The sequence below is a fragment of the Notamacropus eugenii genome, chromosome 3, assembly GCF_028372415.1.
Source record: "Notamacropus eugenii isolate mMacEug1 chromosome 3, mMacEug1.pri_v2, whole genome shotgun sequence".
Taxonomy (NCBI): Eukaryota; Metazoa; Chordata; class Mammalia; order Diprotodontia; family Macropodidae; genus Notamacropus; species Notamacropus eugenii.
The window spans coordinates 396228892-396241598 of NC_092874.1; the positions used below are offsets into that span (position 1 = coordinate 396228892).

The 12707-nt window shown below is 36.3% G+C and overlaps 1 protein-coding gene across 1 annotated transcript in view; it reads right to left on the reverse strand.

The window, feature by feature from the left end:
- Nucleotides 1–12707, reverse strand: part of DAGLB (diacylglycerol lipase beta) — a 59271-nt gene that overhangs the window by 16077 nt on the left and 30487 nt on the right. Inside the window, exons 3-5 of the mRNA XM_072597861.1 lie at nucleotides 10315–10489; nucleotides 8689–8947; nucleotides 5329–5445 (exon numbers count right to left, since the gene is read on the reverse strand). Of these exons, the coding sequence (XP_072453962.1) occupies nucleotides 5329–5445; nucleotides 8689–8947; nucleotides 10315–10489 (551 nt within the window). The remainder of the gene's footprint in view (nucleotides 1–5328; nucleotides 5446–8688; nucleotides 8948–10314; nucleotides 10490–12707) is intronic.

A 12707-nucleotide genomic window follows, 5' to 3' on the forward strand; every position in this document is an offset into this window, starting at 1 on the left:
TCCTGCCCAGGATCTTTGAAGCCATCTTTGTAGTTTGTGGGTTAAGCAATCTGAGATCCACTGCTGCTGCCACTGCCAGGGATTCCACCCCTGAGACTTGCTCGTGCTGCGCAACCAAGGAGGGGCTGAGTTCCGCTCCGAGACTGGTGCAATAGAGCTTTTCTGTCTAGAATCTGTGAATGGGGTTCCCTCTCCACAACCACCTCCAGCTCCACTATGCCAGCATGCTCCTCCTCACCCTAGGGTCGCCACTCAGGGCTGAGTTCCAGATCAGCCACTTGATTCCCCCACTGGCTTTAAGTGGGGGGCTCCTAAAATGGATGCGGTGCCACAGCTACTATTGCTACCCTGGGGCACACCACATTCCCTTCTCCCCCAGGGGAAAGCATTTTCTCTCTGACCTTTGAAGCTGTGTTTGGCCTTTGTGGGTTGAGTAATCTGGGAATTGCAGCTGCTGCAGGGGATTCCGCCCCTGAGGCCTGCTTGAGCAGCACAGTGCTCCAAGGGCTGCACTCCACTCTGAGCCTGGTGCAATTCCTGTCTGCCTTCCAGGCTGTCTTGGGCTGGAAACATCTTTCACTCTGTCATTTTGTGGCTTCTGATGCTCTAGAATTTGTTTAGGGTCATTTTTTACAGGTATTTTATGGGCTATGGGGGAGAGCTAGAGTAGGTGTGTCTTTCGACCTACATACATTCTTATTAAACACATTTTCACATTAGTCATGTTGCACAGACAAATTAAAATGAATGGGAGAAATCATGAAAAAAAAACAAAACATAATGAAAGAGAAAATAGTCTGCTTCATTCTGTATTGTGACTCTATAGTTTTTCCTCTGGATGTGGATGGACTTATGCATCAAGAGTCCTTTGGAAATGTTTTAGATCCTTGCACTGCTGTGAAGGGCCAAGTCTTTTAGAAACAGTCTTTGCACACTGAGGCTATTACTGTGTATAATGTTTCCTGGTTCTGCTCATTTCACTCAGCATCAGTCTTTCTAGGTTTTTCTGAAGTTTGTCTGTTCATCATTTCTTACAGGACAATAGTATTCAGTTACATTCATATACCACAACTTGTTCAGTCATTTCCCCAACTGATGGGCATCCCTTCAATTTCCGGTTCTTGGCCACCACAAAAAGAGCTGCTATAAAAATTTTTTACATGTGGGCACTTTTCCCATTTTTATGATCTCTTTGGGATACAGTCCTAGAAGTGGTATTGCTGAATCAAAGGTTATGTACATTTTTATAGCCCTTTGGGCATAGTTTCAAATTTTTCTCCAGAATGGTTGGATTAGCTCACAGCTCCACTAACAATGAATTAATATTCCACCCCTCCCACATCTTCTCCAACATTTATCATTTTTCTGTTTTATCATGTTAGCCAATCTGATAGGTGTGATGTGGTACCTCAGAGTTGGTTTGTATCTCTCTAATAAATAGTGATTTAGAGCATTTTTTCATATGACTATAGGTAGGTAGATAGATTGATAGATTTAATTTCTTCCTCTGAAATCTGCCTGTTCATATCCTTTGACCATTTATCAATGGGTGAATGACTTGTATTCTTGTAAATTTGACTCAGTTCTCTATATATTTTGGAAATGAGGACTTTATCAGAGACACTAGTTGTAAAAATTCTTTCCCAGTTTTCTGCTTCCCTCCTAATCTTGGTTGCATTGACTTAATTTGTGCAAAAACTTTTCAATGTAATGTAATCAAAATTATCCATTCTGCATTTCATAATGTTCTTTGTGTCTTGTTTAGTCATAAATTCCTCCATTCTCCATAAATCTGACAAACTTTATTCCTTGCTCCACTAATTTTTTTATAGTATCAGCCTTTACACCTAGATTGTGTACTCATTTGGACTTTATTCTGGTATACAGTGTCAGGCACTGGTCTATGCTCAGTTTCTACCACGCTATTTTCCAGTTTTCCCAGAAGTTTTTGTCACTAAATAGTAAGTTCTTATCCCAGAAGCTGGAGTCCTTGAGTAGAGTGCTATAATCACTGATTACTGTGTTTGTGTACCTAACCTATTCCACTGATCTATCCCTCTATTTCTTAGCCAGTACCAAGTGGTTTTGATGATTGCTGTTTTATAATACAATTTGAGATCTGGTAGGGTTAGGCCACCCTCCCTTTCATTTCTTTTCATTAATTCCCTTGATATTCTGGACCTTTTACTCTTCCAGATGAATTTTGATATTATTTTTTTCTAGCTCTAGAAAATAATTTTTTGGTACTTTGACTGGTATGGCACTGAATAAGTAAATTAATTTAAGTAGAATTATCATTTTTGTTATATTAGTTTGGCCTACCCACGAGGAACTAATGCTTTTCCAGTTGTTTAGATCTGACTTTATTTGAGTGAAAAGTGTTTTGTAATTATATTTGTATAATCCTTGGATTTGTTTTGGCAGAAAGACTCCCAAATATTTTGTAATATCTACAGTAACTTTAAATGGAATTTCTCATTCTATCTCTTGTTGTTGGGCTTTGTAATATATAGAAATGCAGATGACTTATATGGGTTTATTTTGTATCCTGAAACTCTGTCAAAGTTGTTTATTATTTCAAGTAGTTTTTTACTTGATTCTCTAAGTATATCATCATATTGTATGCAAAGAGTGATAACTTAGTTTCTTCTCTGCCTATTCTAATTCCTTCAATTTCTTTTTCTTCTCTTACTGCTCAAGCTAACATTTCTAGTACCATATTGAATAACTGTGGTGATAATGGACATCCTTGTTTCACCCCAATCTTACTGAAATGCATCTAGTTTATCCCCATTATATATAATGCTTGTGATGGCTTTGGGTAGATACTACTTATTATTTTAAGGAAGGCTCCATTTATTCCTATGCTCTCCAGTGTTTTCTGTAGGAATGGGTGTTATATTTTGTCAAAAGCTTTTTCTGCATCTATTGAGATAATCATATGGTTTGTTAGTGTTGTTGTTGATATGATCAATAATGCTGATAGTTTTCCTAATATTGAACCAGTCCTACATTCCTGGTATAAATCCTACCTGATCACAGTGTATTATTCTCATAAGCTGCTGTAATTTTTTTTGCTAATATCTTATTTAAAATTTTTGCATCTATATTCATTAGAGAAATTGCTCTACAATTTTCTTTCTCTGCTTTGGCTCTTCCCAGTTTAGGTATCACAACCACATCTGTATCATAAAAAGAATTTGGTAGGACTTCTTTGCCAATTTTCCAAAATAGTCTATACAGTATTGGAAGTAACTGTTCTTGAAAAGTTTGGTAAAATTCGTTTGTAAATTCATCTGGCCCTGGAGGTTTTTTCCTAGGGAATTCATTGACGGTTTGTTCAATTTCTTTTTCTGAGATCGGGTTAAGTATTCAACTTCCTCTTCTGTTAATCTGGGCAATTTATATTTTTGTAAATGTTCATCCATTTCACTTAGATTGTCAAATTTATGGGCATACAGTTGGGCAAAGTAATTTCTAATTATTGTTTTACTTTCCTCCTCATTGGAGATGAGTTCACCCTTTTCATTTTTGATATGGGCAATTTGGTTTTCTTCCTTTTTTTAAATCAAATTGACTAAAGGTTTGTCAATTTTACTGGGTTTTTTTAATAAAACTAGTTCTTAGTTTTATTAATTTGATAGTTTTCTTAATTTCAATTTTATTGCAATCTCCTTTGTTTTTTTGGCATTTAAATGGGAATTTTTCAATTTGTTCTTTTTCTAGTTTTTTCAGTTGCATGCCCAATATAGTGATCTCTTTCTCCTATTCATGTAAGCATTCAAAGATATAAAATTTTCCTCTAAGAACTGCTTTCCCTGCATCCCATAAGTTTTGGTAGGTTGTCTCATTATTGTCATTCTCTTGAATGAAGTTATTGATTGTTTCTATGATTTGTTGTTTGACCCACTCATTCTTTAGGATTAGATTATTTACTTTCCAATTAATTTTTGGTCTACCTTTCCATGGCCTTTTATTATAAATAATTTTTATTGCATCATGATCTGAAAAGGATGTATTGACTATGTCTGCCAGTCTGCCCTGGATTGTGAGGTTTTCACGCCCTAGTACATGGTCAATTTTTGTATATATGCCATGTACCACTGAGAAAAAGGTATATTCCTTTCTATCCCCATTCACTTTTCTCCAGAGGTCTATTACATCTACCTTAAACAGAATTCTATTCACCTCCTTAACTTCTTATTTGGAGGTTAGATTTATCAAGTTCAGAGAGGGGGAAGTTGAGGTCCCTCACTAGTATAGTTTTGCTTCTGAGGGGATGGTCATCAATTGCGGAATGACTGAACAAGTTGTAGTTTGTGACTGTAATGAAATACTACTGTGCAGAAATGACAAGCAGGTGGACATCAAAAAAAACCTGGAATGATTTCTATGAACTGATGCTGATTGAAATGAGAAAAACCAGGAGAATACTGTACACAGTAACAACCACACTGTGCAATGACAGACTTTAACAAACTTAGCTCTTCACAGCCATGAAAGGACCTAAGACAACTCAAAAAGACTCACTATGGAAAAATGGTATCCACATCCAGAAAAAGATCTTTGGAGTCTGAATACAGATGGAAGTATACTATTTGCTCTCCTTTTTTTTGTTGTTTTGTGGTTCCTCCCATTGGTTCTAATTCTTCTTCATATAAAGACTAATGTGAAAATGTCTAATATGAATATATAAGTAGAGCCATGTTGGAGAGGGAGGAAGAGAGGGAAAAAATTTTAAACTCAAAATTTTATGTTAGTGGATGTTGAAAACTAAATATAAATAATTATAAAAAAAGAAAAGAAAAACTATGCCATCATCAAGCAAAGAGAATACATCAGAGCACATAAACCAAACAGTTCCACAATGTGTTTCATTAAAAAGAGACTCAGGCTAAATGTCTGGAGAAATCTTATTAAATGGAGGTCAAATGGGAAATTTCTGTTAGCTGTCAAAACTGAAGAGATGGCTAATTCACCACATAAATTTTCTTCAGACATTCACTCATTACAGTGAATATTCACTTCTGAATTCAGTGTGATGTGAAAATACCTTAATTTTAATTGCTTCAAACCATGTACAATCAACAGAAGGTAAAAATTAAATTTTTATTAAAGAAATTTCTGCTAAAACTGCCAAAGGATACGTATACATATGTGAATGTGCAAAATACCATCTTTCATTTAAAAAAATACAATCCAGTAAAAATATCCCATAAGATATTCTTTTGGTTTTCTGCTTGAAATAAAGCAGAAAAGCTTTTCCTATTAAATTTAGCAGATTTACAAGTCTATTCTGCAAAGCCATTTCATCCAATGAAGACTTACCTGGGGGGATGATAGGGAACAGCTTACAACTTCCTCAAGATCCTTTATTTTCTTATCCTGTTGCTGATGGAGAAGAGTTAGACCTGCAGCTATATCACTAGGTACAAGATCAGTGTCCTGCATACGCAAAATAAAAATGTTTTGCATAAAAACTGGAGAATAGACCATTAAAATCCATATGCAAATTACATTTAAAAATTATATCTTCCTCTATACCTAGTAAAGGACATATCAAAATTTTTCAAAAGTAAAAATATTGATCCTCTTTGCCCAAGAAAAATTGAGAACTCACATGGCTGGAAAGCACAGAAAATATCCTAATCTTTATTTTAAAAACCAAGTGATTTAACTATCTTTGTAGTCATCTTGTCAAGTTTAGAATAAATGCAAACCCAGATGTAAAAGAAGACTTTCTTTGGAAGAAATAAGACTCTAAGGAAAATTTCTATGAAAATGAACTTTTCCTCATAAAAAAATTGGAAGGTCTATTAGAGAGCTTTTGTCCTTATGTCAAATCTTGTCTGAGGCTGAGCTTTATCTTGAAGAAAAGACAAAGATAATTCAAAATTCCCTAAATCACTTCTATGCTCTAAGACCCCTAACAGCACAATTAATCTTACTCTAAAGAGTCTTCCTAATGCACATCGCTCCCCACTTTCCTGTAGTCTGCACATCACCAAATTAATATTCCAAAAGCACCAAATATCATGCTTAACACACCCCTAATCAAACACCTTCAATTGTTCCCCAGTGCCTAATACAAATTCCTAACATAACATTCAAGGCTTTCCACAATATAACTTGACCTTATATTACCAGGTTTATCTCTTATTATTTGCCTACATAAAACCTTTTGTTTCAGCCAAATAAGCAACACCATACAGGAGAATAAGAGAAATGGACTCCAAATTCTGGAACAGAGAAGCACTCAAACTCTTGCAGCCTAAATGGGAAACTTACTTCAAGAATACTATTTTAAAAAATAATATTCCTTTCACCAAATGATAAATGATCAAAAGGATATGAACAGGCAATTATCAATAGTCATATGAAAAAATGCTCTAAATCACTAATAATTTGAGAAGTGTAAATTAAAACAACTATGAGGTAGTTGTCACATTTATAAGACTGGCTAACATGACAAAAAAGGAAAAAGACAAATTCTGGAGAGAATGTGGAAAAATAGGAAGACTAATATACTGCTGGTAGAGTTATGAACTAGTCCAACCATTCTGGAGAACAATTTGGAACTCTGGCCAAAGGGCTAAAAAACTGTTTGACTAAGTAATACCACTACTAGATCTGTACACCAAAAAGATCAAGAAAAAAGAAAAGAATCTATTTGTACAAAAATTTTTATAGCAGGTCCTTTAGTGGTAGCAAAGAACTGGAAACTGAAGGCTTGCCCATCAAATGGGGAATGGTTGAACAAGTTATATAGTACACGACAGTGATGAAATACTATTGTGCTACAAAAAAAATGACAAAGTGGATGGTTTCAGAAAAACCTGGGAAGACTGTTTCAAAAAGAAGTCGGTAGAATCAGGAGAATACATAGTAGCAGCAATACTGAAATGATAATCAACTTAAAAGCTACTTTGATTCCTGACAATTCCAAGACTCATGATGAAAAATTATTTGGAAATGAAACTCAACTGAAATTTGAAAACATTCTGAGAGAGAACTGACGAACGCTGAGTGTAGATGAAAGCATTTTCTTCAAGGAAAAGGATCTATGTGCACAAAAATATATTTATAACAGCTCTTTTAGCGGTGGCAAAGAATTGGAAATTGAGGAGATGTCCATCAACTGGTGAATGGCTGAACAAGCTGTTGTAAAGAATACTTTAAGAAATGATGAGCAGGATGATCTCAAAAAAACATGGAAAGACATACATGGACTGATGCAAAGTGAAATGTGCAGAAGCAGGAGAACATTGTACACAGTAACAACAATATTGCATGATGATCTACTATGAATAACTTAGTTATTCTCAGCAATACAATGATCTAAGACAATTCTGCAGGACTGGGCTACAGTGAAAGGTGCTGTCCATCTCCAGAGAAAGAACTGAATACAGGTCAAAGATACTTTTTCTTGGATATTTTTATCTGTGTTCTATTTCACAGAATGACTTTACATGGAAATGCGTTTTGCATGACTATGCATATATAAACTTATGTTTGCCTTCTTGTGGGGAGAGAGGGAGAGAATTTAGAACTCAAAATTTGAAAAAAAAGGTAAAAATTATTTTTACATGTAATTGGGCAAAAATAAAATATCAAATAATATTTTTTAAAAAGAAAGTATTTTTCTATGTTTTGCATGACCACATATATAAGGGGATATCACATTGCTTATCTTCTCAATGGCTGGGGGAGGTATTGGTGGGAGGGTAGGAAAGAAAAAATTTAGAACACAAAATAAAAAATATGAATGTTAGAAGTAAAAATAAAGAAAAAGATTCCTTTAGTCACTGATGCTAAGACTACTATGTGGTTAGGCCAAGGATAAACACTGAATCATCTAAACACAGTAGAATCGTTATTACACAGGAGAACCCTGTTTACTGGCAGTTGCTCTGTGATCTTTGGAGAAATTTCTCCCCTTCCTCCCCTCCCCCAACTAACACAAACGTATATGAAGTGATATCTCCTTTATACTGACTATAGTAGCTAAGTTTTCTTACAGGAAAAAAAAACCAATTGTATTAAATTTTAAAATGCAAGTTTGATGTGAAAAGAACATAAATATGTCCAAATAGCTCCCTAAACAGCTCTGGGAAAATTTACAATAACGCTATTCTCTATTACTACATCCAACACAAGCTTTTCTTTCAAAATATAATATTTTCTTTCTTATCATATGATGTTAAAAAGCAAACAGCACATGATTTGTCTCTATCTTGGGGCCCTAAAGCAAGAAAGTTATTCTTCTCACAAAGAAATAGTTGAGTAGAGGATATGTGTAAAAGAAACTTGTTTCTTGAATGAATACATGAATGTAAATAAAGGATTAGATGCTTAGTTATCTGATCCCATACTCTTTACATATGTTTTCATAGCATAGAAAAATTTGGTCAAAGCCCATAGTTGTACCGAATCAGTAGTTATTACTGGGTAAGATGGCCTCTTAGATAAAAGTGATAAAACTTGAAAAATATGTATTCCTGAAATCAGTGATTTCCTACAGTTCCAACAGTAAGCTAAGTGAATATTTCTCCGAAACCAAAAGTATATTTTCAAAAAGATTTTTTTGGTATGAACAGGAAAATGGCTCTCATAACCGAATTCAGCTCTTAATATAAGAAGTATTTATTCAAACAGAAGAGAAGAACAAATCAAATTCCTTCAGCTTACTGAAAAGTAGGTTGAGAAAAGCTCTGCTGTACTGGAAAAAGCAACTCGAGTGTGGTCATCTTTCCCAATGCAACAGCACATTAACTTGATCCTGGTTTCCCACACACTTCTTGCTGCTGTCTTGAGGCCATTCAAGAGTTGACTTGAATCATTAGTATCCAGGAGATCTGTACTGGTAGTAGAATAAGGAGGCATTTTTCCCCCAAGTGGATCAAAGACAATAATAACAGTAACCACAGTAGAAGCAATGATTATCCAACTGCAAAAGAGAGGAAAAAGGCCTGGTGACCATGAGTCTTAAGTTCAAATAAAGAAACCTAATAGTTTCTACCCCAGGAGTAAATATATCAGCCTTTGTGACTTCAACTTTAATATAAAGTATGTTTTCTAGAAATTGGGTTGAAGCAAGCAAGTAATTGCATTGAAAAAGAAAAGAGTACTGTATTAACTAAAATCAAACTTGAAACTAGAGCTGAGATAAGTAAATGTAAACAAAAAAATTCCAGAGAGAAACCAAGTGCTAATTGAGAAAGCAAAGGATTAAGCACGAACTTCTTAGGGTTGTTCTCAGTTCTAATTCCACTACTGACTCTCTGTATGGCCTGGGTTAATTCACTTTACACAGAATTAAAAGCATAAGAGTAAAGCAGAGAGGCTAACCTGGCCTCTCATAAAATATCTTGAAAATCCAGAAGGTACTGACTATAATTGACTTTGATAACTTCAGAAGGCAACATAGTACAAAATGACTTTGTTACTACTAACTAGAGATGGGACTCTGGGTATTTTTTGGAAATCCTTTTTTTTGGGAGGGGCGAGGGTAAAGGAATGGGGAGGAAAGAAACCGGGCCTCCTTATCTTGCCTAGGATAGAAAAGCCACTCAAGGGGCTAATGTTAATATTGATTAGCATGTAAACTTTAACCTGCTTCATTTTTCTTATCTGGACTGATTTGCCCCTTAGGTAAAAGTCTGATGACCCTCCATTCTTAGTATAGGACTTAGTGTAGACACCTGATTGCCTGTAGCCTTCTTACATCTCAGAATTTCCCAACTCAGGCAGTCCAACAGCCTCAGTCTCCCCTGGTAGCTACCATGCCCAGCCCATTTTTTGTTTTAATCTTTAAAACAATGGGGATATTAAACCAGCTGATCTTGAAGTCACTCCCAGAAATATACTTCTATGTTATATTGATGATGATATAACCTAGTGCTATTTCCAAGCCATTATACTCAATTATATGACAATTTTTTTTGTCTTCTTCTGCCTTAGTATCTGCCCTTACTATATAACTGCTCTGTTTTTCCCTGCTTCTTACAAGAAGATAAAAGGAGGCACACAAATCTGGGCAAAAGAAACACAAAGCAGTGAAAATAAGCAAGCAGGAGGACAACAGTACATAAATGGGAAATGGTCTGTATAGTATTACAATCAGACACATGTGAACCTTTTAAAACCAAGTATTCTTTGTGAACTCTATGATCTACTAAAGAAGATTGTATTTCTAGCTGTCATATAACAAAATCTCAGGACTAAACACCAATGTGAACCAGGAAGGCTAACTTACCCAAGTTTTAAATATGTTTCTTCCAGCAAGAAACAAAAACAGAAAATTGAGGGCCTCACCTGACAATGACTGTTGCGATTATGGCACTCACAACTGTCCTATCACACTGAACACCGCTGTCGGCTATCCAAGCTACTCCCAGAGAAGCCCAGACCATCTCTGGCAAAAACAGTGCTAGACGAATATAAACCAGCTTGGGCATAGACTTCCGTGGTCCAGGATTACAAATGGTTCCTGAAATAGAATGTTTAAATAATTAACTCCAAAAAAAACTAAAAATATCTTATACAAATGTAAACATATAAATCCATACCAGCATATGCAAAAATTAATTTAGAAAACATAACCCTTGGCTATCTATATTTGAACACCAGTAACCTGACCACCTAACTTTGAGGAGAAATGAATAAATGAGGTATAGTAAATGGTTGCAAAGAAATCCTCAGAAGCTAGAGATATAGTACACTTGTTCTTTATTTTTTAAAGTGGGTCAAAATCATCAGGAAAGAGAAATCCTTGTGATCCTCATCTTCTAGACTGTTTTTAAACCAGCCCAACATTTTACTCATAAAGGATTTGTTCTGGGAAGTTTGGATTCAGTCAAAGGGCCTCACTTGAGGACCTAGAGGGCCTTATGTGGCCTTGAGGCCACAGGTTCCCCACCCCTGGATGTTTTACAGAAAAATAATTGAGTTCATTCACTATGAACTCCCTCTTCACATATCTTATAACTCTAGTGCCATCTACCATTCTCCTCCTTTAACCCTGTATCACATGATGAAATGGTCTTGTTCCTTAGCAAGGCTAACCCCTCTACTTGTTCAAATGATCTACTTCTATCCTGTATCCCCCAACAGATTGCCCCCTCTGTCATCCCCATTCTTTCACTTATTTTCAGTCTCTCCCTGTCTACTGGCTCATTCCCTTCTGCCTACAAACATGCCCATGGCTTCCCTATCCTGAAAAAACCCTCACTTCCATCCCTACTTATATTTGTCCTATACCTCTTTTGCCCTTTGTAGTTAAATTCCTTGAAAAGGTCATTTACAAAGGATACTTCCAACTTTCTCTCTTCTTAACCCCTTACAATATGACTTCCAACCTTATTCCACCAAAACTTCTCTTTACTGCTGATCTCTTAGTGGCCAAATCCAATGGCTTTTTGTCAGTCCTCATTCTCGTTGGCCTCTCTGCAGCCTCTAACCATGTTGCTCATTCTTTCCTCCTTGATAATCTTTTCTCTATAGGATTCTGGGATACCACTCTCTCCTGATTTTCCTCCTACCTGTGTGACTACTCTGTCTCCTTTGTTGGATCCTTTCCCAGATCACACCCTCTAAATACAGATGTCCCTCAGAGTTCTGTCCTGGGTCCTCTTTTCTTCTTCCTCTATACTATTTCATTCAGTAATCTCATCAGCTCCAAAGGATTCAATTACCAACTGTATGCTGATAAATCTCAAATTTTCTGCCCCAGTCTCCCTGCTGACTCCAATCTTGTGTATCCAACTGCATTTCAGACAACTCAAACTTGATGTCCAATACAAATCTTAAAATATAACAACATATCTAAAACAGAACTCATCATCTTCTTCACTAAAACTTCCCCCCACTCCTACCTTCCCTATCACTGTAGAGAGTAATACCATTCTCCCAGTCCCTTAGGTTCACAAACTAGGAATCATCCTGGATTCCTTGACATATTTCCTAAACCCTGCCCCATCCCCACCCCCATCCAATCTGTTGATTTCACTTTTACATCTCTTGAATATGCCTCCTTCTCTCCTTTGACACTGATACTCCTCTAGTGTAGTCCTTCATCATCTCATGCCGTGATTATTGCAATAGTCTGCTGGTGGCCTCAAGTGCCTCAAGTCTCTTCCCACTCCAATCCATCCTTCATTCAGTCACTGAAGTAATTTTCCTAAAATATAGGTCTGATCATGTCATCTCCCTACTCAATAGACTCCTATTGCTTCCTATTACCTCCAAGAGCAAATACAAAATACCCTTATTTGGCATTCAAAGCCCTACCATAACCTAGACCCCTCTTACCTCTCCAGTCTTCTACTTCCTAAAATGTACTCTTCAATCCAGTGACACTGGCCACCTGGCTATACCATGAACAGGATACTTCACTTCTCAACTCCAAGCATTTTCTGCTCCCCCATCCCTGGAATGTTTCCCTAACCCAGTCAACTACTGATTTCCTTAGCTTTAAGTCCCAACTAAAATTTCAATTTCTAGAGGAAGCATTCCCCAAACCCTCTTAATTCTACTACCTTCATTCTGTTAATTATCCTTTACATAGCTTGCTTGGTAGATACTTGTTTGTATACTATCTCCCCATTAGACTGTAAGCTTCGTGGGGGGAAAAACCACTGTCTTTTGCCTCTTTTTGCATCCCTAGCATTTAGTACAGTGCCTGGCACATAGTAGGTTGATTGACCATC